At 44.8% G+C, this 23507-nt stretch overlaps 2 protein-coding genes and 1 long non-coding RNA gene across 4 annotated transcripts in view; 1 reads left to right on the top strand and 2 right to left on the bottom strand.

Annotated features, from left to right (window-relative positions):
* si:ch1073-390k14.1 (deoxyribodipyrimidine photo-lyase) lies at positions 1-7645 on the bottom strand. The gene is made up of 9 exons (XM_044035883.1): positions 5927-7645; positions 3533-4151; positions 3132-3443; positions 2863-3035; positions 2698-2782; positions 2391-2623; positions 2087-2281; positions 1069-1294; positions 1-984 (listed from the first exon to the last, which is right to left on the bottom strand). The coding sequence occupies exons 1-9, from the start codon at positions 6155-6157 to the stop codon at positions 440-442; spliced, it is 2619 nt and encodes an 872-aa protein (XP_043891818.1). The 5' UTR covers positions 6158-7645; the 3' UTR covers positions 1-439.
* LOC122775756 lies at positions 6108-23240 on the top strand. Its single transcript, XR_006361138.1, has 3 exons — positions 6108-6173; positions 9636-9714; positions 23072-23240. It is a non-coding gene; the product is annotated as an uncharacterized LOC122775756 (long non-coding RNA).
* LOC122775751 (zinc finger homeobox protein 4-like) overlaps positions 14778-23507 on the bottom strand; it is an 18710-nt gene continuing 9980 nt past the window's right edge. For both annotated transcript variants that reach the window (XM_044035881.1, XM_044035880.1), the window contains 3 exons: positions 18737-23403; positions 17972-18637; positions 14778-17895 (listed from right to left, as the gene is read on the bottom strand). In XM_044035881.1, coding sequence (XP_043891816.1) covers positions 17779-17895; positions 17972-18637; positions 18737-23403 — 5450 coding nt within the window. In that variant the 3' untranslated portion in view covers positions 14778-17778. The remainder of the gene's footprint in view (positions 17896-17971; positions 18638-18736; positions 23404-23507) is intronic.

Raw genomic sequence — 23507 nt, forward strand, 5'->3', positions numbered from 1 at the left:
TAGTCTTGTTTTTATTTGTTTATTATTTTTCAAGTTTATAAGAATGCAGCACATCACTCAGATGTAAGCTGTGATGTTATCTCAGAGCATATTATGTGCTGTTTGCCTTTTTACTGTTTGCATTGCTTATGATTTGGCTGAATAACTTTTGACAAACACCCTGACAATAACTTTAAATAAAATAACTTAAAAAAACAATCTCCTGAGGACATTTTAAATACATTTACAGCCACATGTTACAACGCATTTGTGAGTAGTTCTGTATAAAAACACTTCAAACTTCATTGATTAAAAACATAGACTCAAATATTCAGTACATTGCTTTGAACATAGTATAATAGCATAGTGTTCAAAGTCTATTTCTCTAACATTAAGGCTGTGAACTGTCTGGTTTCTTTCAACCTGTAAACTTCATGACTTGATTGCTTTCCGATGTTCCTCATGTGAGTGAAGTAACTGCCCCTCCAGGTACGACGGAGAACTTGTCTTTGGCTTTTGGAGTTCGTCTGGCTCTGCTGGGAGGTGCAGGAGGCCGGGGAAGTCCCTCCATTCTGCGCTGGTCGCTCTCCAGCCTCTCTCTTCTCTGTGCCCCCTCGTGCAACACACTGGCGGTGAAGTCCCTCTCGTTAAGGAAGGCAATGGTCTCGTCCCTTTTACGGCTCACGTACCCCTTCAGGACGGCGTTGTACGGATTTGAGGCTGCGTCCGAGTCTGGATCTGCCAGCTGATGTTTGAATTCCATGCGAGTGATGACGGGCAACAGGAACTGCTTCCCTTCTGCCACGATGCCACCGTTCCCGTGTGACGGACCAAGGGCCTCTGTGACCAGGCGAGGAGGCAGAGGCACCAAGTCACAGCCTGTGCGTTTGTCCACGTACTGCCCGAACCTTTTGCGCACCACAGCTACATCTTTCAGAGACCGACTCCTTTGCTCCTCCAGGTCACTAATCACTCTCTCGGGATACGTCTGGCCGATTACGACACCTGAACAAGTGAGCAATGTTAGAAATCACAATGTTTAATTTCCACACAGGTGGCAGCAGTTGAGCATGCAGGCAGATTTCTCACCTGCGCGTCGAAGCATGGACACGGGACACTTCCATGGCTTGTGAATGAGCTCGTCGGGCAAATCTGCAAGTTCGGGACACCATTTCCTGACGTAGTTGCCACAGGGGTCGCAGGTCATGGCTGCATCTACGGGGTGCATGACAAAGTTCCAGTGGTCCAGACCACACATGCCACCGTTCTGCCACATCATAGCATCTATGGCAACATCTGCATCCACGAGGGTGTCCTGCACACAAGGAAATGTCAGATTCATTCAGTGTGAAGCACCTACTACACTCTGAAGTGTGTTTTGTGTCTGTTTACGTGCGTTTTTCCCCAGTGTGTGGGTCACATGGTCACATATCGCCACTGACATCAAACCAGCACAACACAGTTTAGCCTGCCAATGTTCTATTCTGACAATTTCTAGTACTTCTTTTGGCTTCTCCCTTTAGGGGTCGCCACAGTGGATCATCTGCCTCCATCTTGTCCTCTTCTGTTACACCAACTGTCCTCCTTCACAACATCCATGAAGCTTCTCTGTGGTCTTCCTGTTTTCCTCCTGTCCGACAGCTCCATCTTCAACATCCATTGTCCAAGATAGTCTCTCTCTCTCCCTCCTCTGCACGTGACCAAACCATCTCCACATTGCCTCTCTTACTTTATGTTCAACCTGAGCTGTCCCTCCAAAAACACTGCTGTAAATAATGTAAGTCAACATCCTCTAAATCAGCTTCCATCTCTTAAGTCCATCGAGAATTGTGTGATTTATTCCAAAGTAAAATCTTCTTATTCACCCTGTTTTCTGGTATAAAATGATTCCACAGTTGTATCACTTCACATTTACACCTTATTTACTGAGGAATCCAAGCCATATCACCCTGAACAGCCAGAATAGGAGAACATTTATGAGATTTATCGTGTAGAAAAATCTAACGTTACACTCTTTTTATACTATACCAATATCTTTAGATCATAAAATACCAAACTGAACCTAACCGTACCACTACTCAACAGCGTTTATGTATGCAGGTCTCACCTGGAACCAGCGGTATCCTTCTTGCCAGGGCAGATGGAGATAAGCTATGAGAAAAGATGCCACTACGTGTCTCATGTAGTTGTTCATCCAGCCCGTCAGCCATAGCTGCCTCATGGCCGCATCCACCAGAGGGTATCCTGTTCGACCACGCTGCCAGGCCTTCAGATGGCGACGGTCAGTGCTCCACCGTAAAGCCTGTAATTACCAGTAAATTTCCTTGGTAAGAAACATTGCTTTTCATTATTCGACAAATGCTTTTATTATCTAACAAAGAAAATGAAGGGTAGCTGAACCATAAACCGACCTTGTATGGAGGTCTGAGGGATTCCCATGGGAGGTCAGGAAACAGTGTTAGCTGCCAATAGGCCAAATCTCTCCAGGCCAGTTTCCGTTGAAACTTTGGGGGACGACAGCGGGCCCCTTTGGCGTCCCACAGTAGCCAGCGTGGGCTGAGCTGACCAAAGTGTAGGTAGGGAGACACACAGCTAGTGTTGGGTTCATCTGCTCTGCCCGACTCTTTCTCATACCTGTATACACCTAAGACAAATGGATGTAAATATGAGATAAACATTTGTACAAAGGAGTAGTGAGTCTGCTGAAACATATCTCACCATCCTGGAGAAAAGCTTCTAACCGGGCATGTGCGCCTTCTTCACTGAAATCCCAGGAATTCCGAATGTTAGCTGCCCAGTCAATCTGAATGCAAAGACGAACATATGAATTGAATTCTGGACTTCAGTGTGGCCAAAGAGGACTGCTCCTGTCGTTTTACTGACCGTTGAGCCGTCCTTCCTGCGGGGCATGCGAGCCAGCTCCAGAGTGTCCAATGAGACACCCTGAGGCCAGGTGGCAGGTGTTGGGAGAGATCCGGGAGGGTCCAAAGGAGCCCCTAGTGCAGATGTTGGGTTCTGTCTGCAGCAGCTCATGAAGTGAGACACTGAACCTATTCCTGCGTCACATAAGAAAGCAAACACGTTCACCGAAACTGGCAATTTCACAATCTAGCATATAAGCTCAGCGCAGCATGTTCACATTTGTGACTAACCTCTGAGTCCCACACCCTCAGTGCTGACAGAGTACGGGTCTCTGAGACAGTAAGAGTGGAACATTCTACATTGAACGCCACCTTTCTGCAGAGCCGACACCACTTCATCATCCCTCTCCTTCAGCCAGGGCTCATACAGCGCATTAGCCATCACTGTTCTCGCACCAGTCTCTTTTACCAGCTCTTTAAGGGACTGCAGAGATGATCCCAACCCACTCCCCGCTCCGTCTGCTTTCAGGAAGACAAGATGGCTGCCAATGCCCTCCAGAGATGATCGGAAATGAGACAAAGCTTGATGAAGCCAATATTTACCTGTAGATAGAAGAGAATACACAGTGTGTTTGCATAAAAAAGTTACATTTGATGAAAGGTATGACAGAGCTGTGAAGAAGCATACTTACAAGCTCCCCCCATGGCCACAGTTATCCCAGGTCCCTCCTCTTCTTCAGGGCTCCAGATGAAAACTGGAATGACTGGCGCCCCAACCTCCAGAGAGCCAATGAGAGCAGGATTATCACACAATCGCAAATCCCTCCTACACCAGAGCAGGACTGGTGCTGCTGCTGATGGCGAGCAGGGCAAACCTACGACCTGCTGTCCGACTGCTTGACGCCGCTTCCGTCTGTTTCTAGATCGTTTTGTTTTCCCTGACTGAATCGAATCTCCCTCTTCAGTCCTTTCATCACCTTCCAAATCTGTCTCTTGTTTAGAAAGTGAGGCACATGGTGAGGCGACGCACACAGTCTGACACGCTGCCAGTGTCTGTGTGTTTTTCTGGAGCTCAGTCTCTTGGGGGTTTTTCAGTGGGCATGCCATGCCCCAGGCTCCCTTTTTTCTCCCGCCACTTCTATCTGTTAGCTGTGTGTGTCTGCTTCCCTGAGGCTGACCTACTGAGGTCAGCTGAACCGATCTGCTGTCAGTCTGGCCGTCTCCAGGCTCCTGGACTGGGGTGGGCAGCTGGTCATCTTTCATCTCCAGCACAGAAAGAGCCAACGCCAGTTCCAGTTCTTCATCTTCGGTCTACAATGAAATCAGAACAATTCATTATTAGTACGACTAACGTGCAGAAATAGTTATAGCGTAAAAACAATGGGAAAAAATATGTAGAATGACTTTGCATTGTTGACAAAAAATAATGTTGTTAAAGAAAATTAAAACATATAGCTTTAATTAGTATTTAGTTATTCATGTTATGTTATGTTCAAGGCCCTACGTGCACTTAACAAAGTTTCACAACAGTTTTCAATTATTTTAAGGTGAAGTATGCTACATTTAGGAGGATTGATTGATGGAAACTTAATAAACTACGTATATGTTTCTATTTCTATACACTTTAAAATAATTATTTGTTTTTCATAGACTTAGAACAAGCCTTTAACATGTACTCATGGCAGAAGCCTTGCTTTATGGAGACCGCTGTCATGTTTCGAAAACAGCCCTAACAGGTAAACAAGCCGGAGTGTGTGCTGCAAAGTTTACTACACAAATGAGGAAGGACATCCTTTCTGGTATGTGGCCTAAGTAGTTCCATGACATACTTGGAAAAGCAAGATCTGAGCAGAGGAGCCTCTTGTTTGATCAAATCTACAGTCTCACCGTTAGCTGTCACTATTTCTCACAGTGTGACTTTAGTGAGTTCACATTCCCCTATAAAGTTCTTGTGTAGAGCTGAAATTTGATCAATTAAGATAGATGAAAACACCTGAGTGTGCAGATGTATTTAAAGTTTTTGAAATGCAGTTTTTAAGCATAAATGTAAGGATATTGATGATGACAATATATTTAGAGTTTGTTGGAATGTGAGTTATTTGTTATCCATTAACTTGTGTACGTACAATAACTTACTCTTTTCTTATTTTATTACAAAGCCCTTAATTGTGTTAACTCTTTAATTGTCACACAACGTATTAGTGTAGGAATAAAATGAAAAGGCGTTTAACTTTAGCACATTAGCTCGTTAGCCTAACAACCCGTGGGGCGGATGCTGGTAGCTCAGGTCAAGACATGAGCTAAAACTGCTAACATAACAGGAGTTAAAATTGCCACAGTGAGGGGTCAGAACTCTGCTGATATTTCTCACGGGGAACGAATAAAATTAATTAGGGGCTCAAATTTGGGCTGATAGGTACTTAAATGTAACACATAACTAGGAAGAGCGTCACAAGGATGTCCTCTGTGTACTATTTCTGCTAAAATAGACGTAAGTTACATACGCCTTACATACCTGTTAGCTAACACGTTAGCTTCACGAACTTTAAAAAGACCATGAGGCATCATATCTTACGGAGGCTTAGATTTAAACATTCAAAGTTAAGTAACTGTCAGTCAATATTCGTCTAAAATGACTGTTATTTAGGTACTGATCAAAAATAACGTGAGACCGAGAACTGTTTACAAATACACTTCGAATAGCAAACTGCTTAATACTAATAGTTTTTATTTTACTTTTTCCAATATCTCTAAATGTATTTATTATTATTTATTGTGTCTTTTTTTTTTTACTCAGAACGGTAATAGTATGTTCTAATGACTTGGATTCCCACCTTAGACTTATTATTTAGGTTAACCTGTCAGAATGTCCATATTCCGCCTATTATTATACACCAAAATACCAGATCCTGCATAATTATCTTGTCGTTTTACTATCAAAATATAAACATAATGTGATGCAGACCTTTTAATTTTATGTTTAAAAAATAGTTTTAAATACACACGGTCTTCTCTTTGACTGCCTTTCTTGTCCATTAATTCAAGTATTATAAGAGCTCTGTTAGTACAAATACGTATTCTCTGACCTTAGAGAAGTAATCCTGGTAGATGGAGGTGAGGCCGGAGTGCAGGGTGCTGTTAGCCGTGGTCAGAGGCTGGATGAGGGTCAGGAAGTGGGAGCGGGTGTCCTGGTGTCCCAGGACGGACACGCACATCGCGAAGAAGCCTTCTGGATCCTCTCGACCCACCAGCACTTCCCTCAGCAGCTTTCTCACATAGGCTCTGCGCTCCTCTGCTCCCGCCGCTGACGGAGGCATCCTCGCGAAGTGAAAGGTGAAGATAACAATTCACCGGTCTCACACACACACACACACACACAAACACACTGCACCAGTTACGAAAACAGCTGATTTTGAGGTTACACAAGCCACGTGTGTGTCTGTTTTGTAACCTGCAATTTCAGAGGTTGTAATGTGTAGATGACAACTGTAGGGGGCGTGCATGTCTAATGAATAACAGCTACACTGTGAAGGGACTATGATGAATTTCATCGCTGCTTTGCTGCTATTTTCAAAAAGCATTTGTTGGGATTTAAATAATTCGATTTTAAGGTGGAAAATTTTATTTATTTTAAATATATATTTGATAAATGCTGTAGGATACATTTTATTCTCTTTACTTCTGGTTCATCACCCTCTTTGCTTTTGCTAAAATATTTAATGACAGGTGTCCCTAAAAGCAAAATCCAATCTATTAGTCCAATTTTACTTAATGTAAAACCTTTTTACCCTTAAAATTCCAGTAGTCACGTTCACATAACCTTCATCTTGATGGACATGTTGTTTTTTGAAATGCTCCTCTGTCATGTAAGGATGAAAAACAGCTGGTTGACTGGTTGACAATATTTGTGACTCTTGTGGGTCAAACTAGCTGTTTTGAATGGCAGACAAGCTCAACCTATACAGAAATCTATAAGTTCAAGACTTACTCATCTATAATGTGATTAAAATTGGCTTTATGTACACATATGATAATAATTCAGGCCGCTGATGTGAGAAGTTGAGTGTGTATGAAGGGGAGATGTGTTGAAAGGAGTGGTATATGGGAGAGAGAGAGGGAGAGATTGAGAGAGAGAGAGGGAGAATCAATAGTGTTTAGACAGAGAAGTGGAGTCTAAGTGTGTGATCAATAGAGAGCAGAGAGGAGAGATTAGCTGCTTTTCTCTCTCAAACTAACACTGACAAATTGGTGAATTGGTGTATCGGCCCTTGGGCTAAACGGATTGACCTGCTGTTTCCATGTTCCACCGTGTACTGTCAATAAAGATCTGTGTTCGTTGGGGCTCTCAATGAAGAGAGTGAAGGAAGCGCAGGAAGAGGGGAGGAAAAAGGTGGATGCAAGGAAGCGAAACTGAGTAGAGAATCGGCTTCAAGAATAAGCAGCGGCAAAGAGCAGCTCAGGTGACCATGTAACCTCCATCTTCACAAAATGTCCACACCTCTGTCTCATTATCATGTGCGTGCACTCACATGCGCGTCCTCGCGCACAGTGTTATAAAACCATAATAACGTCTCCAGGAAAATTAATGGAAAGACAGATTAAAAACTAAGTGAGGAGAAACGGGCCACTGGTGTAGCTATTTGCAACTCATAAATCATTCTGACACACCCACGCACGTGCAGACAAATGCACGCACACACACACACACACACACAGACACTCACACATATACTGTAATTAACCATAGGCTATTTACTCTCTCCTGCTGTAAATTAGACATGCAGACACAGTTATTACATTAGGGGGATCTGCCATGCAGAATACTAACAGGAGGAGGAGGGGGATGTACACACACACACACACACACACACACACACAACAAGATGCACATACAAATATAAACACACACACGCACACACACACACATACACATACACAAGAAAGAGAGTATGGAAGAATCATAGACTGACGGGAGTGAAAATGAAGCTGCAGCACAGAGAATAGGGGCCCCCAGCTCTTTGTTCCCCTGCTGCATTTCATTATCTGAAACGCCAGCCAACACACACGACACACACACACACACACACACGTAAGAACGCACCTCCCCCTTCCCTAAAGCCGTCTGCCTCCACTCCACATGCACACAGCACAAAAAGAAGAGAAAAAATAGAGATACTGCGTCAGTGCCATTCACCGGCATCTGGACGCAGTCATGATAGGCATGTGTGCATGGTCATCCTGGGCTGATTAGCCGCTCCAGAAGCTGCTCTAGAGGAAAGAAAGCACTGTCCCATACATTCTATTCTAAAGCTGAACAATAGGTGATGAGGACTTGATTAAAGCAGGTATTGATACTCTGTCTTGGGTGGCTTGTCTCCATTTAGTTCATCTGAAGTTTTTTTTCTCCCTGGCAGTCCACCTCCTTCTGTTGGTGTGTGTGTATCCTCTGGTTCCCCCCTTCCTCCCTCACCCCTCTCTGTCCCTCTGTTTTCCCACGGTGATCGATAGCTCATTACAATCATCGACTGCAGCTCATCAGCACCTGTTAAGGTCTGAAGGAAAAGAGAGACGGTGCGAGTGTGTGTTATGTGATGCCAAGCCTATAGATAAATATAACCGATCGAATGGGAATGAGTCAGAGTTCAAGTTTGACATTTGAACGGTTGTTTTCTGATTCACATTCACCGCTGCAGGTGTCTCGTTTGTCGCCACTTCATGCACTGTGGTCTTGGGGAACATCTTATTATGCAACTCACGTGGGTGCCATGGTTTGTTGCTATGGTGATTGCCAAAGGAGCCAGAGTATTATAGGTGTTTATCCTAGACAGGAGCAAGGCTGCTCGCCATCTATCAGGACACGCTTCAATTTGCCACACAGCTCAGACCACACACATCAAGATCAACACAGTCACAGAGGGGACAAAGGGAAAACACAGCACAAACAACACAGTCAGTTGTTGATGTGGTTTTGGTGGATGAACTATTCAGTATTCACATTTCTTGGGGGGGAGAGAGAAAAAAGACCTTGTTCAAACACTCAGCAGTTGGTTTAATGCATCACTGCAGGGTTTGTTTTTTGGAGAGGACAGACTGTGAGCTGCAAGACACGAAACAGAAGAGAGGGGCTCTCAGAGAGACTATTAAAAACTACAAACCGTGGTTAAAGGCAAGCAGAAAATGCTGAATAAAAGAGGTGCCAGCGAGACCTTAAGAAGTCCGCCATGGATTCACTGGCATGATGTGGTCTCAGAGAGGAGAAAAACTGGTGTTAAAACGGGAAATTTGAAGGAAAAAAAGGGGCAAAGGGTGTGAATACAGTGGAGGGCTTAAAGGGAACAAGTCTCTCAGCCCATGCATAAATTACACACATCATTTACATATTCATTATGTTTTGTGTACTAATGAGTATTTGCTTAATAGCTCCTCCACCACTGGCAGCCTTTGTTTGACATGAGAGATTGTACAAAGAAGAGGAAAACGAAGAAAGAAAGGGGGAGAGAAGGGTCATCCTGGCGAAGTGGGCGAGGTTAATGGCACACAATCGATTTTACTGATAATCTGATCAATGGTATTGCTGTCTGGTGACTGTGTGAACAAGCACATCCTGCATGAGGAGATGTGAATATGGAGCACACCTGATGGGGGGGTTGGCAAAAGTTAATTAAAACAATTCTCTAAACTCCATCGTCTTTCTCTTCATGTCTCAGTGGAATAAGTAAGTGCTGCAGTAATTACCTACAGGGCAGTCACTCTCTCTCTTTCTCTCTTTCTCTGTCTCTCTGAGCTCTCCTTCAGGTCCCAGAAAAGTCTGCCCATTGACAACACACAGCGATGATTTGTGGTTTGCATTCAAGAAACGAAAAGTTCTGTGTCGGTGAGTAAGATCGCATGCATATACAAATGCGGCACTGAAGACAAACACATATAGGGTAAATGATTCGGAAAGTGGATGAAAGAAACGAGGGGAAGAGAGAGGGATGTGAATGTAAAGACAGGGGGAAGGGCGATGGAGGGATGAGCTACAAATGAGAGCGATGGCGGTGGCAGGTTGGCACAGTGCCATCCAGTCAGGGCTGGAACAGGGGCGGGCATGGGCGAAGGGGCGAGGAGAATAAGAATGGAAGAGGACGAGAAACAGACCTCCATACGGTTGTCATAGTGCCACCCTGGCACAGGCATAAAGGGGCAAAACAAACAGCACCACGGGCAGAGAAAAATGAAGCTATAGGAAATACCAGAGGACCGCGGAAGCTTAGAAGCAAGCAAGATGGCAGCAGAGAGAAGGATGACTCAGATAGGTGGATGAGAAGCAAAGATGGACGCTGAAGAGGGAAATGATGAATACTAGGAAACTATAAGGCGTAATACTGAGGTGAACATTACAGAACGGAAGACAATCGCTGGCGGAAAATCCTACGTTCTCTCCATCTTCCGACTTTTCATTCTGCCCGTGCCAGTCTCCGCGTGCCAGCCAGCGGGCACAGTGCCAGCCTGCAATCGTGGCATAGCCAACGAGACAAAAGCGAATCGCCGTACATATGTCTTAGACGAAGACAAGGGGACTCACCTCTGAGGATTTAATGCTAATCACCGTTTGTTTACTTGGACAAAGCCAAGAAGAGGTGCCAAGGCAACGGTTGCCAGCAATTCTGTGATGGCATCTTTTCAGAGGCGGCAAGGGCACGAGGAGAAAGATGGCACACTGCCAAGACAACATAACAAACACATTTGTAAACAGAAACCTCCATAAGCTGAACAGTACATTTCGGGGTGCCTTTGCCATGTCTTTGGCGCTGGCATCCCTCAGGGGAGAGCAGAAACGGCGATGGCACCATGCCAAGCGCAACCTGGGAGGCGCGGGCGCCAGCGGAAGCTGCACAAAAAGAGCTGTAACTGCGGACACAAAATAGTAGCAGTTGGTTGGAACCGTGGCTATGGAGCTGAAGTGGGAGTATGACAAAAAAAATTATTTCCTCAATGCCAACTCATGCCTGCTCAGTGCCAGCTGCTGTACTGGAAGAATGCTGCTACCCATTACTGAGAATTAAGACGAGGGATCGTACCATTCCTTTGTGGAGAGGAAGAGCAAGACAAGAAGAGGATTAATGAGCAAAATGAATAAAGGATATAGAAGAGTGAAAAAGAGGAATTTTGTGCTTAACGAAGAACAGTGGGAGTGCGTGGACAAGGATGATGAAGAGTCTGTTTCCTGAACATGCTCACCTGGGATGTTCTTAAAGGGATATCCCCTCACTGATGCTGCTGCTGCTGCTGTGTGTGTGTGTGTGTGTGTGTGTGTGAAGGGAGGGATGTGTTGGCATCATCTCCAGGGTGTCAAGCTGTGTTACGCTATTGCCAGTCAGGGAGGGTGCTACAGTCGTCAGGGGCGGGCAACTGTCTGGGCATCTCATCTGCAGCTAATTAACAGCCACACACTAATTCTAACAGCCGATCATAATTAGCGATTTAATCGCTCGTCAACGCTTTTCTCCCCCTTTAAATCGTGCCTCCTATTTGGACACGTGCGGATAAGCTAAGGAACGTCGGATTTCCCCCCCACACACACCTCCCTCCCGTCCTTCTTTCCTTCATCCTTGGCTCCAGACTCCAGTGGGATCTTAATTAAGCTTGGGCTTCATTATGCAAATGGAGTACAATAAACGACAGCAGAGGTGGAGCTGGATCCAGACTGAGACCAGACGATAGGAGGGGAGCACTGGGAAGTGGAGAATGAAGAGATGTGGAAGGTTACCAAAATCATCTATGTTGCAGCGTTACAATGGTTATATATATATATATATATATATATATATATTGTTGTAGCATGCACGTCTTTGGCGTACCACCATCATCATATGGGGAGTGACGACCAACATTTCATGCTCTGACGCCCCTTTCCTACTATTACCGGAAGAAATGTATCTGAAATAACACTGGATATGCAGAATGTCATCTCTCACAAAGAACATCCATAAGGGAATGGTGACAGTGAACCCGTTAATATCACCAGTTGGCTACTGTCGTGGATACGAAGAAAGATGGTAGAGATAAGGAGAAAGAAAGGAGTCAGACAGAAACACTGACAGTGGCAACAGTGTGGCAGCTAATGTCATCTCAGTTTAATCATCGCATGGGATCATGGGGGTTCATGAAAATTCATTTGCATATCATTAAACGGAGAGAGGTTATTTGGTGCGGGCAGCCAAAATGGAATTGGATGAAGGTAGGGGGGAGAAAAAGGCAAATGGAGGAGCTCGTTATTAAACAGCGATGTTTTATAGTCCGCCGGCCGTTTCATTTAATTTGGGTGTAATTAAAATGTGTCAGACTCAATCAATCATTCCAACGGGGATACTATCAATGTTTCGGTCTGGAAAAAAAAGCCTAATCAGACGATATGTGGTCGGACATTGTCCAATAAGAGTCTAAGTGCTTTAGTGAGGTCGACCCTTCCACTCCTTTTTCTAATTTATCTGGAGAAGTATATCAAAACACCCATTGTGACCTATAGTGTGTTTCTATCTCTGACAGGTGGCGTTGCCACCCTGTGTTAGTCGGTAAGAGGATATAGCTCACACCATCTTCTTGACCCCAGCAGTAAGCCATCAGTGGTGTGTGTGTACATGCGTGCGTTTGTGCCTCCCTCATTTGCATAAGTGATGTAATTAGACCGCTCTTTCACATGCAGATCAGTTTGACAACATGGCAATCACTTTAACACACACACACACAGCCGTACACTCACACACACACACACACACACACACGCTGACAACAACACACGCTTACTGCCGTGACCACCCCATATCATGGGGAGTCTGTTGTCTGCGAGCAGAGAGTGTAAAGATTAACATAATCCAGCTAATAAGTGTGAGTAATATTCACACAGTGACGCGTGGCGTAGACACTGTCCTGCTGATGCGTATTTGTATCTCATTATAGATGTAAAGTACTCTGGGGGGGGTGCGAAAGCGACAAGCCAGCCTGGATTGATGGGGGATGGTGAGGGGTCACCCAAAAGAAAGTGTGGACCTGAATGTAAAAAAATAAAAAACAAGAATGACAGTAAAATGTCAGTGCTTTCATACATTTGTACTGTTCATACAATGATAAAAGTACTCTAAAGTAGCCACAGTATATGATATAAAGACTGATTATACAGGATATTGTCTGAGGAAATCTCCACAAGCATCAGAGAGACAGTTGCACAGATTTTTCTGTCCATTTACAGTTTCCAAGAAGGCAGGGCGTCAGATTTTGCTGCAGAATGTAGGAATTATAAATAGAGTGTATTTGCACTCGCAGGCTAGCTCTGCCTCATGATTGATTAGGATGGGGCTGACGACCATTAAAAAGTCATTTAAAAGATGGATAGGGACCACATTTCCAAATAAAAACCACTTTATACCTGATGAAGTGCTGAACAAACTCTCCTTCGAAGACATTTACTGATTACTCCTGGTGTATGAGAGAGAGTGTAGTGTGGGGAAGCATCAGTGTGTGTAGCTCTGCATCAGCTGTTGCAGATAGCAAAGCAATTATCAGGACACAGCACTGTGATGACCAAACTGAAATTGGATACATTTCTAGATTTAAAAACAGGCAGCGTGATTTATATTTGGGCACAAGCGTAAACACGAGTAACTACAGACAGACCAAAATAAATGCCACAAACGGGCGCAAGCTGATTGAAGTGTATCTGATAGCGTAGCATCGCATCGACAGAAGCCTTATCCGGAGAAGCAGAGGTGTGTCTGTCGAGTGTGCGACTGTATTTCAGCTCTGTCTCTTTAACTGCGGGCTCCACCACAGCAGCATGCTTTGGGATTCATGCATAAACATGAGCTGGCCTTTCAGCTCTCTCCTCACACAACCAATCTAAATCTAAATGAGCCCCCACTACAGATACACCAGCAGGCAATGACATTACACCCCCACCCCACCCCCAAACCCAGCCCAACCCCCCACCCCCCAGCGACACATATACACCAGCAGGCAATAATTTCACGCCATCCCTCAAAGCCCCCACCACCACCACCTCCTCCTCCTCCCTCCCCACGACACTCATACCCCCTTTGCCGCAACCCCACCAGCTGCACAGTGCTCATTTGATTAAGAGGGGGGAGGACAGGGGGAAGGAGAAATGGTGGGGGGATCACTTTATCAGGATGACTTTCTAAGATGGCTATCATCAGCTGCGAAGCTATCTCAGGCGTGCCTCCGCGTTGGCGTCGCAATTGTTTTCTCTCCGTTTCTGTCTCACCCCTGCATCCTCGACTAACACTGATCCACACCTAGGCTTCCTGTTGTCTCTCTGTGATGGTTGAGTGCTAAAGAAAACAGACAAGGTACCAGTTTGTGCCTCAGGCCCTGAATGTACACTCCCTCCCGTGTTCACACAACTTTTTCTTTCTTTTTTGAGGTATTTTGACTTGAGCTAATGGAGGTTTAACATACACAAAACAATAAAAAAAAATCTTCTCAACCAAGCGATGCTGTGGTCTTTGATATGTTACATATGAAAATCTACATGTCCTAAATGTGCTGTGGTGTGCAATTTTTCCCTCCCTTCTCTCCCCGAGTCGTAAAACACATTATCATCATCAGCAGCAGCAGCAGGAGCAGCAGTGTAATTCATCCAAGGTCGTTAATATTCATCATATCATTTAGTCACAAAGGAAACTCATCTGGCTGAATGTCACAGATGTAATTAATGAAGTGACCCCAGAGGTCATGGCTCCATTCACCAAACGCCTTACACACACACGGTTGCATATCAAAACCTAGACACACACATACACACACACACACACACAATTGCTACTGAACAACCTGGAATATGTATCCCGTACATAATCTGCAGGCAACCTCGCATACCACACCGTTCACAAAATGGCTTCTCTCAGTTAGTTACACCAAAGGGATGACACCAGAGCATGCACCAAAGCAGACTTTATTTAGCTCAGTGGAATATGGGGAAGGAAAGGAAAGAGAAACACACACCAGTAAGGGAGAAGTGGGGGAAAGAGAGAATAGAGACACACTAAACCACTGGAGCAGGACATAAGGACAGGTGCACATCACAGGTATCTTTTTGGTCATCACTATGGCAACAACATATCCAGGAAAAAAAAAAAGAAGAAAGGAATACTTTAACCTACAGTAAGGATAACAGAGTCCCTTCACCATAGAGGACCCCAATATGTACATCTTACAGTCAATAAGATCAAGAGAATGAGAGAAATGAAATTCAAAATAATCAGCATACAAAAGAACTGCCTTTGTGTTATTTGGAATGCACATTTCTGTACAGAAGAAAGGTCATTGGTATTGTCGTAAACATTGGTTGGTTTAAGAATAAAACATGACATGAGTTATCAGTCAGTCCACATCCTTTGGAAGGTTGGTGGTGGTGTCAAATCCGAGTTCAGCAAAGCTGTTTTAGCTGGACAAATAAGACTAGACGCTGAAAACACGGACAGACGGACACCACCGCTAGTGGAAGGTTTGAGGCTGAACTCCTTCAAATAGCTATGCAGTATCTCCATTAGTATTGAGGAATGAATGCCCCAAGTAGGTTTCTTTGAACTTGGAAGGTTAAAAAATATTGTTTGGGTTTTATGAAAGCCATTTAAAAAAAAAAAGAAAAAAAAAAATCATAATTGGGGTAAATAACAGGATACCGAAAACAAACTTGATGGAATTGAGCCCCCACATATCCATTTGTTTTCAACAGAATAACAGAGGAGCAGTTTATCAACAGCATCACAGGTATCATTACAGTTTGTAGTCATTAAAGCCTAGTGGTAAAGCGATCAGAGCATGCATCTTCTACAGTATTGTTTAAAAACTACAGTACATTAGCAGCAAACTGGACATCCTTAAGGGCTGAAGTTCAACACTATGGTAAAAAAAAAGGAAAGAAAAATAAACTGCAACATTTCTCAAGAGGAGTAAAACTCTTTAACCGTTATATTACAGACTGCCATGGCTCTAGGTTGGGGTTTTGGTTACAGTTTCCAGTGTGCTTATGAGAGGCAGAAAACAGTAGCTTAGATATAGGGACTCCTTCCTTCTTTAAAAACAGCAGTACATCGTCAAGTAAACAGTAGCGCTTATTTTTGTAGGTCATATGGTTAAAGTATTATCACGTCTTTGGATTTTTGTCTTAAAGCATTAATTATTGTTTAGCTATTATTGTTATATTATCATTATTACAGTAGAATAAGGACTGGTTGCAAATGAACAGAACAAGAAAGGTAGAGAGAGAGAGAAAAGAGGAGAGTGTGTAGGGGAAGGAGGAACGAGGGAAAATAAATTAAGTGTACAAAAATAACATCAATAACATCCAAAGTTTTTTTTTCCTCAGCTTTGCGCAGTAGCTCCCCATCTGTAAGTGGAAAAGGTAGCCATGTCTCAAACATCCAATGAAGTCTTGAGTCAACCATACAAAAGCTAAATACTGTACATTTACCCCTCACACTATTAAACACTTTAGTTTCAATAAGGTTTTTTTGTAACAATCTAATACTCAAAGGTGAAAAGCTCAGATCTTTGAAATTCCGAGATGTTTTGTAGATGTCTTTAAATACTTAGTCCAAGGTTACACCACGCATCTTCTGTTTTGAAAACAGAAAAAGTACAGTATTGAGATCACATTTGAAGCGGAGCCATGTTGAGCTGTTGACCTGAGCATAGAAAGCTTTACATTAATCACATAACATTGGTAAGCCATTGGTATATTCAAATAGAACGGAAAGGCAGTTAAATCACCTTGCCTGAACATATCAAAGCTGTCATAATCTTCATTTCATAATCATGACACTATTATATTGGAGCAAGACAGTTCATCTCAATCCATAAGATTTATATTAAGAAACTATTACTAAACACACACAATGTAAATTTGAGTTTGGTTAAAGTTTTCATATACAGCATAATGGTTGAGTGCTATAAAAATAGTCTGACCCTCTCAGGACAAACTGGCCTTTACGTTCTGTGCTATTTGGGCTGTTATCCACTAAAGGAACAAAGAAGGTGAACATGTACAACAGAAGACTCATCATTGGCTTGTGGAGGGCAAAGCTGCACGCTGGCACCATATCAGTCCGTCTGCGCCAGTCTTACCTGTGCCAGCTGCACATCTCTTACCCCTTCACCGTACATACGTCAGCTCCGCAGTTTGTTATTGAAAACAAACACTTTGAAAGTAAATCCACAGAAATGTAAAATTTTGGTTACGAGCTTTGGAATCTGAGTCAGTCTTTACAAAAGCTCTATGCAAATACCTCCATCTATTTCAAGGATATTATTCCCCTTTTCTTCTTCTTCTTCTTCTTCTTCTTCCACTGTTAACTGCTTTGTTTTTCTTCAAGTTTATCTTTTGGAGCGCTCTATTTACACTAAAATCTCTTTGACAATTTCTTTTTCCAGTCTTGACTGGCACTACATGCTACACAGCTAGTCATCTAGTACTGTCTGGTGGAGGACCCACAGTGAGTCTGTCATGCAGACTGAGAGGTAGACTGCGGGTCTAGCTGGGCAGTGAGGTCACATACTTGGAGAATGATCTTTGGCCTCTGTGGCATCTGGTTGGTTTTATCAAGGTGGTGTTTGGTTGTAGTAAGGTGTCTGACAGAATAGAGAGAGGAGCTCTTCTTTTTAAAAATAAGAAAAAGGACAGACCAGGACAAGGTTTAAGAATGATATGAAAAAAGAAGAAAGCCGTGGTAGAGGACTTTGTTTGGGATCTCTCGTACTTTTAGTTGAGAGAGAGTTTCTCTTTGGGCCACTGTGGCTCTGTATCTTTGGGGTGTTCAGGTTACAGGTTTGGCAGCAAAGTGGAAATGGTATATGTTTTGAGCTCGATGACAAGTGCAGGAGGGGGTTTTGGGGGGAAACAAAGTAGAAGGAAGTAAAAGGGCCTTGGTCTGCCTTTTTAGGCTCTGTCTCTCTCCCCTGCCCCTGCAGACAACTCTGCTTGCTCCCTCTCTGCAGAGTCAGAACTTAGGCTCCTGGCCCTCTTCTCCTTGGCTCTGGCATTCTGGAACCACACCTGTAAAAAATGAGTATTGGTTATTCACCTTAAATAATGTTATTGCTTAAATGTCTACTGAATTTGTAACATTTACCTGCACGACACGGTGAGGCAGTCCCAGCTCCTGGCCCAGTGCTTCACACTCATGTCGGTTGGGTGTGCGATGGCTCCTGTAGAAGTCTCTGAGCTGTAGAACCTGAAAGTGGCTCATCTGTGTCCTCTGGCGCTGCTGCTGATGATGGCGGTGGTGCTGCTGCTGCAGAGTTTGTGTCTCACCCCAATCACTGCTAGGACCCCCAGATTCCTCAGGACTAAGAGATTCTTGGTCAGCCATACTGGAACCCTCCTCACATGGGTACTCCTCATCATCTTCCTCATATTCATCCTCATCATCCGGGTTGTTAAGATCAGTGGTTGAAGACAATGAGGTCACAGGTGGCTTCATAGTTAATTCTTTGTTGCTGATGACATAGCTGGGGTGGTGGATAAGTTTGGAGGAGATAGAGGTGCCCGGTCTGTCCATGAGAGATGACATAGCCATCCCAATCTGCCCATTACTTGTTGATAAAATGTAGCCTGCTCTTTCAGCCTCTGCCCAATGACGTGACCTCATATGAGCATCCAAAGCACTCTTAACCTTGAATAGAGCCCTGCAGAATGGGCAGCGAAGGTGGTTCAAACCCAAACTGAAACCAGATCCTGGCCCCATCGACCGGAACTGTCCTTTTCTCTCTCTGGCTCGAGTGTTCTGAAACCACACCTGAAAAGAAAAAAATCAACACGATCACGTTATTCTCTGTCTTTGATTCTTTACCTCACAAAAACATTGGATTTTATTCACACACAACAAATGAAGTACCTGAACCACACGTCTTGTCAGGCCCACATCTCGTGCGATGCTTTCCAGGACTCCTCGTGTGGGATTGGAATCCATACTGTAGCGCTGGTACAGCACTTCAAGCTGCTCTGGGGTGATGGTGGTTCTCTGACGCTTGTCCCTTCTGTGCTCCTCCTCAACCTCTCTAATACTCCTTTGGACTTCGAAGCTAGTTTCTCTCTGCTTCATTGATGTCAAAGAACTTTGAGAGAGGCCAGTGAGGGTGTTACTTGAGTGATCAGAGCGTGTGCTTTTAATTTGTAAGCTGTTTAAATGTGAAATCATGGGATGTGTGGGGGTTGCGTGAATCTGGGACATAGCTCCTGACAGCATTTGGCTTGCCATCAAGGTGTGGTTGGGGTGAAGCATCATGTAAGGCATGGTTCGGTCTGTGAAGCCAGAGTGAAGGAGTTGAACCTGTGACTGAGCTGCCAGAAGGTGCCTGGTCTGATGCTCCTGCCACAGCTGGAAGGATGGCAAGGACACTGGACAGACACTGCACTGGAATTGAGCCTGGGTTTGCAATTGGAGCTGGCTTTGTGGCTGTGTTTCAGTTGATAGGACAGACGTGGAATCGGGCAACTGAGTGCGGGTTGTTTCAGACTCTGGAGCAGGTGGAACACTAGATGATGACTCAGCATGCTTTTCATGAGCTTCATCAGGAGGAGGGTTATGTATATGTCCCTGGCTGGAATGAGATGCAGGCACTGTTTTTTGTGAGGACAGACAAGGCTGTGATCTTTCTGGAGAACTTTCAGGCTGCAGCTTGGGCTCAGGTTGTGATGAGGACCCACTTTTCACTACTGGGAGAATTTCTTTATGGACATGTGAATCTGAAATTACATTTTCTGCTTGAACAAGAGCTGGACTCTTGTCAGTGTGAGGAGAGACCGTTTTATCCTCTTGTTTCCTGGTTATAGGTGTTGGTTCTCCTTTGACTGTTAAATGCTCACTCTCTGTGCGATGAGTGGAAGAATCAAGGACAGGAGAGTCGGGTTGGTTGTAATACTCATAAGTCAGATCCATTGAGTCATTTTCATCCCCACAGCTGGTATCTTCATTACCTTCATCATTCTTAAAGCAGTCATTTCTCTGTCTGTGGACCTTGTCAGGATAGTTTTCACCCTCTAATCCATCATCTGTCCCCCGGTCTTGATTTTTACGGGCTCGCTGTCTAGCATTTTGGAACCATACTACAATAACTCTGTTAGGGAGAGACAACAGTGCTGACAATCTGTCATATTCTTCCTCCCTGGGGTAAGGAGTGGCTTCAAACACCCCCTGAAGGGTCTCTAGCTGTTGCTCCGTGAAGCGCGTTCTTGAAGAGCGCCGACCCCTATGAGGGTCTCCTCTCTGGAGGTCCATTGTTTGGAGCTGAGGGGAGATGTTGGCCGGGAGGCCTGGGGACAGAGAACATGGAGAAAGTGTCAATGTTTGGTTTTGTGCTGCCTCCTCTCTGCTGTCCTCCAGGGACGTGGTTGGAGGGTTATTAAAGTTGTAGGGGGAATCCTTGTCTCGCTGGCGCTCTTTAAAAAGGGTGTTGCGGAACCAATGTTTGATCACTTTGTGAGGCAGCCCAGAGAGAGCAGATACTTTGCTGATTTCTTCGTCACTGGGGAGGCTGTTTATGTCAAAGTGTCTCTTCAGGACAGTCAGTTGCTCGTCTGAGATGCGTGTTCTGGTTCTCTTACCTTGCTGTTCTAGTATTGTGGAGCTGGCTTGAGGTTGCTGTCCTATTTGGACAGGACTGGGTTGGGATGGTTGACCCAGCAGTGTAGGACTGAGCTGTGGAGTCTGACTTAGCAAAGCAGGACTAAGCTGTGGAGGTTGCCCCAGCAATGCTGAGTTGAATTGAGATTGGTATAGTTTTGCCAGCTCAGGGTTCACACTTGAATCTAACCATGGTTGGGGCTGTAGAGACATAGACTGCATCACAACTGGAGGCAGGAGAGGTAGGTCCATGGAGAAAGGAATGGTAGTTAGGGGAAGCTTGGGTAAAGGCATTGGGGGTATAGGAAGCTGGGGCATGGGCAGAGAGAGCATCGGTAATTTAGGTAAGGTAAGAGGTATGGATTTAGAAGGGGATGTGGTTTGAGAAGTCGCTGAAGCAGATGTACCTGGGATGGGTGCCTCCTGTTGTGGAAGTTCTGGAGGTTGCAAGGTGGGTGGGGGAGAAGAAACAGCCAGGGCAGCTGGAGTTAGGTCTGTAGCTGTAACACTTGTTTTGGTTATAAGATCTGAAATTGGGATTGAAGGTGAGGATGCACTTGTTTTCACTTGAGATTTATCTGGCTCGAGTGCTGGTTCTGAGGATGTGGCTGAGGCTGAGACTACTGCAGCTTGGGGGCTAGTAGCTGAATGCTCACCAGATTTAGACTGTGTGAGGGGGTACAGCTGGTCATATTGCAGCCTGTATTTTCTGGAAAATGTCTCCAGTGCAGCAGTGGGATAAAGCATCCTGTGAATGTACTCCTGGTGGGTTTTTAAAATCAAGGCATCTGAAAATAACTTGCCACAGTCTTTACACTTTTCTCCTCCTCCACAGCATGTTTTCTCTTTATTCACCACTTCTGGAGCTTTGTTCTGATTTTCCTCTGTTGGAAAGCCATCTCTATCTCCATTACCTTCTACTCCTTTGTTATCCTTGTTATAGATCTCTTTGTTTTCATTCTCTGTTTCACAAGACTTATCTCTTTCCCTCTCTAAGCACACTTCCATCTTATTGAGATCAGAGCACTCCTGTTCATCAGGTTTTCTTTGAGTTGCTATCTGCTGCTGGTGTCTGTGTCTGCTTTGTATATATTGCATTGCCAACTCATACCCATAACTCTGTAGAAGGGCTCTTAGAGGCTCTCCATTCACAGCAGCATAGGGCACTCTGGGAGGAGGACACTGCAATTCATGAAGATTAAATGAGGAGGAGTCAGTTGCCTCCTTTTTAACAGTAGGGACAGGGATTTCTTTGTTTTCTTCCTCAATAAAATAATTGTTGTTTTCTTTTTCTGTCTGATTGGTAGAGGATCTACTGCAAACTGCTTCAATCCTGCTTTCACACTGCAGATGATCCTTAAGATGGCTAACAGCTGAGTTTGAGCTTTGTTTCTGGATTAGCTTCTCATCAGTTTGTGGAGGGGACTCAGTTTTCACTTCTGCTTTTACATGTTCATTTAGGATGGAGTTGAGAGACAATAACTGACCAAGTTCGGGACTCATATCAAGTTTCATTTCTCCTGACAAGTAAAAAGGCAGAAGAAGTTGTTGTTGCAGAGAAAGCAAGCTGTCTGGGGTCAGTGCGAATTGTTGTTTAAGGAGACTCTCTGGCCCTAAGGGAAGGTGCTGTAGCATCTGGGACTGGAGCAGAGCTGTGTGGTGTAACTGAGCTTGGGCCTGCGCTTGAGCCTGAGCTAACTGCTGCTGCTGTATCAGTATTAGCTGGTTTTGTGATGCTAGAAGCTCTGCCACTTTGTTTTTAGCCTGTTGGTTGTCAGTTGGGTTAGAGAGGGTTTGGTGAACCTCAGTTGTCAAGCCAGGACCTAACAGTGAAGAGCTTGCTACATCTAACCTCTTAGTAAAAGGTAAACTCTTGGATACTTCTTCTCTGTAGCCAGCAGACTGAGAAGCGGAGGTGGGGACTGATGCTATACTAGAGGCTGGGGAATGTAGATTTGGGTTCTGAGCTGCACGAGCTCTAGTCTGATGAAGGACAGAGCGGAGATGTATGTCCAGCGTGGAGCTCTGGCTATAGCCCACTCCACAAAGTTTGCAGCGATAGGGTCGAGGATCTGGGCCACGGGGAGTCTCAGGGGTAGCGACACCTGTGCCAGAGTCCTGCAGGGCTCGTCTGGCCCTATGGAGATGGGACACCGAGTTAAAATGGACCAGAAGAATGGTTTTCTGAGTAAAAGACTCTGAACATATGGTGCATTTATAGGGCCTGGATGGATCCAGATAACGGTCCATTGTGGGGTTATAGCATTTTTTGACAGGGGAGCTGGAACTTGGTTCTGACATTATCTCTTCGTGTGACACCTTCTCTGGCTCAGTCAAATCCTCCTCACCTCCATCTTCAGTCACCATGTCCTTCTCTTTCACTTCTTCTTTTTGTTCCTCCTTCACCTCCATGCCCTGTGCTTCGTCCTCTATTGCTTCATCCTCATCCTTTCCTGCCTCTTGACCCACCTGAGGTGATAAACTGAACTCTTGCTGAACTGAGCTCTTGTTTTGCTCCATGTACTGAGCTGTATGTGGCGGTAAGAGTGTGTTCAGTCCCTGTGTGTTGTCCACCTGCGAGTGTGTGTTCTGCATGTGTCTCTGCAGGGCCTCCTGACTGCGGCATTGTCTGGAACAGAGGGGGCATTCTGTCGCCGCCCTCATGGCGTGGTACTGCCAATGCAGCTGGAGCTTCTCCTGAGTGGGGAACGCCAGGCTGCACCTGCTGCAACGGAACCGGTAACCATGGCGATCAGAGAAGGAAGGGGGATCGCTAGGTGGGGAGGTGGGGGGTGAGGAGGGGGGCATCTGAGTCGGGGACTCAGGAGCCAGTCTGCCATTGGAAGGGTGACTGGTGCTTTCTTCTAGGGGTGGGGTAAGTAGAGCTGTGACATCTTTGGGTGCGGCTAAATCTCCCTCCGTGTTTGCCACTGAAGTGCCTGCAAAATACAGTAAGGATGAATGTGAATAGAAATGTATTTTTCCAGAGCGCGACTCGAACAACAACAACCGACCCCTATCATAAACTAATATGAATGATTCT

Source organism: Solea senegalensis, linkage group LG10 (genome assembly GCF_019176455.1).
Source record: "Solea senegalensis isolate Sse05_10M linkage group LG10, IFAPA_SoseM_1, whole genome shotgun sequence".
NCBI classification, from domain to species: domain Eukaryota; kingdom Metazoa; phylum Chordata; class Actinopteri; order Pleuronectiformes; family Soleidae; genus Solea; species Solea senegalensis.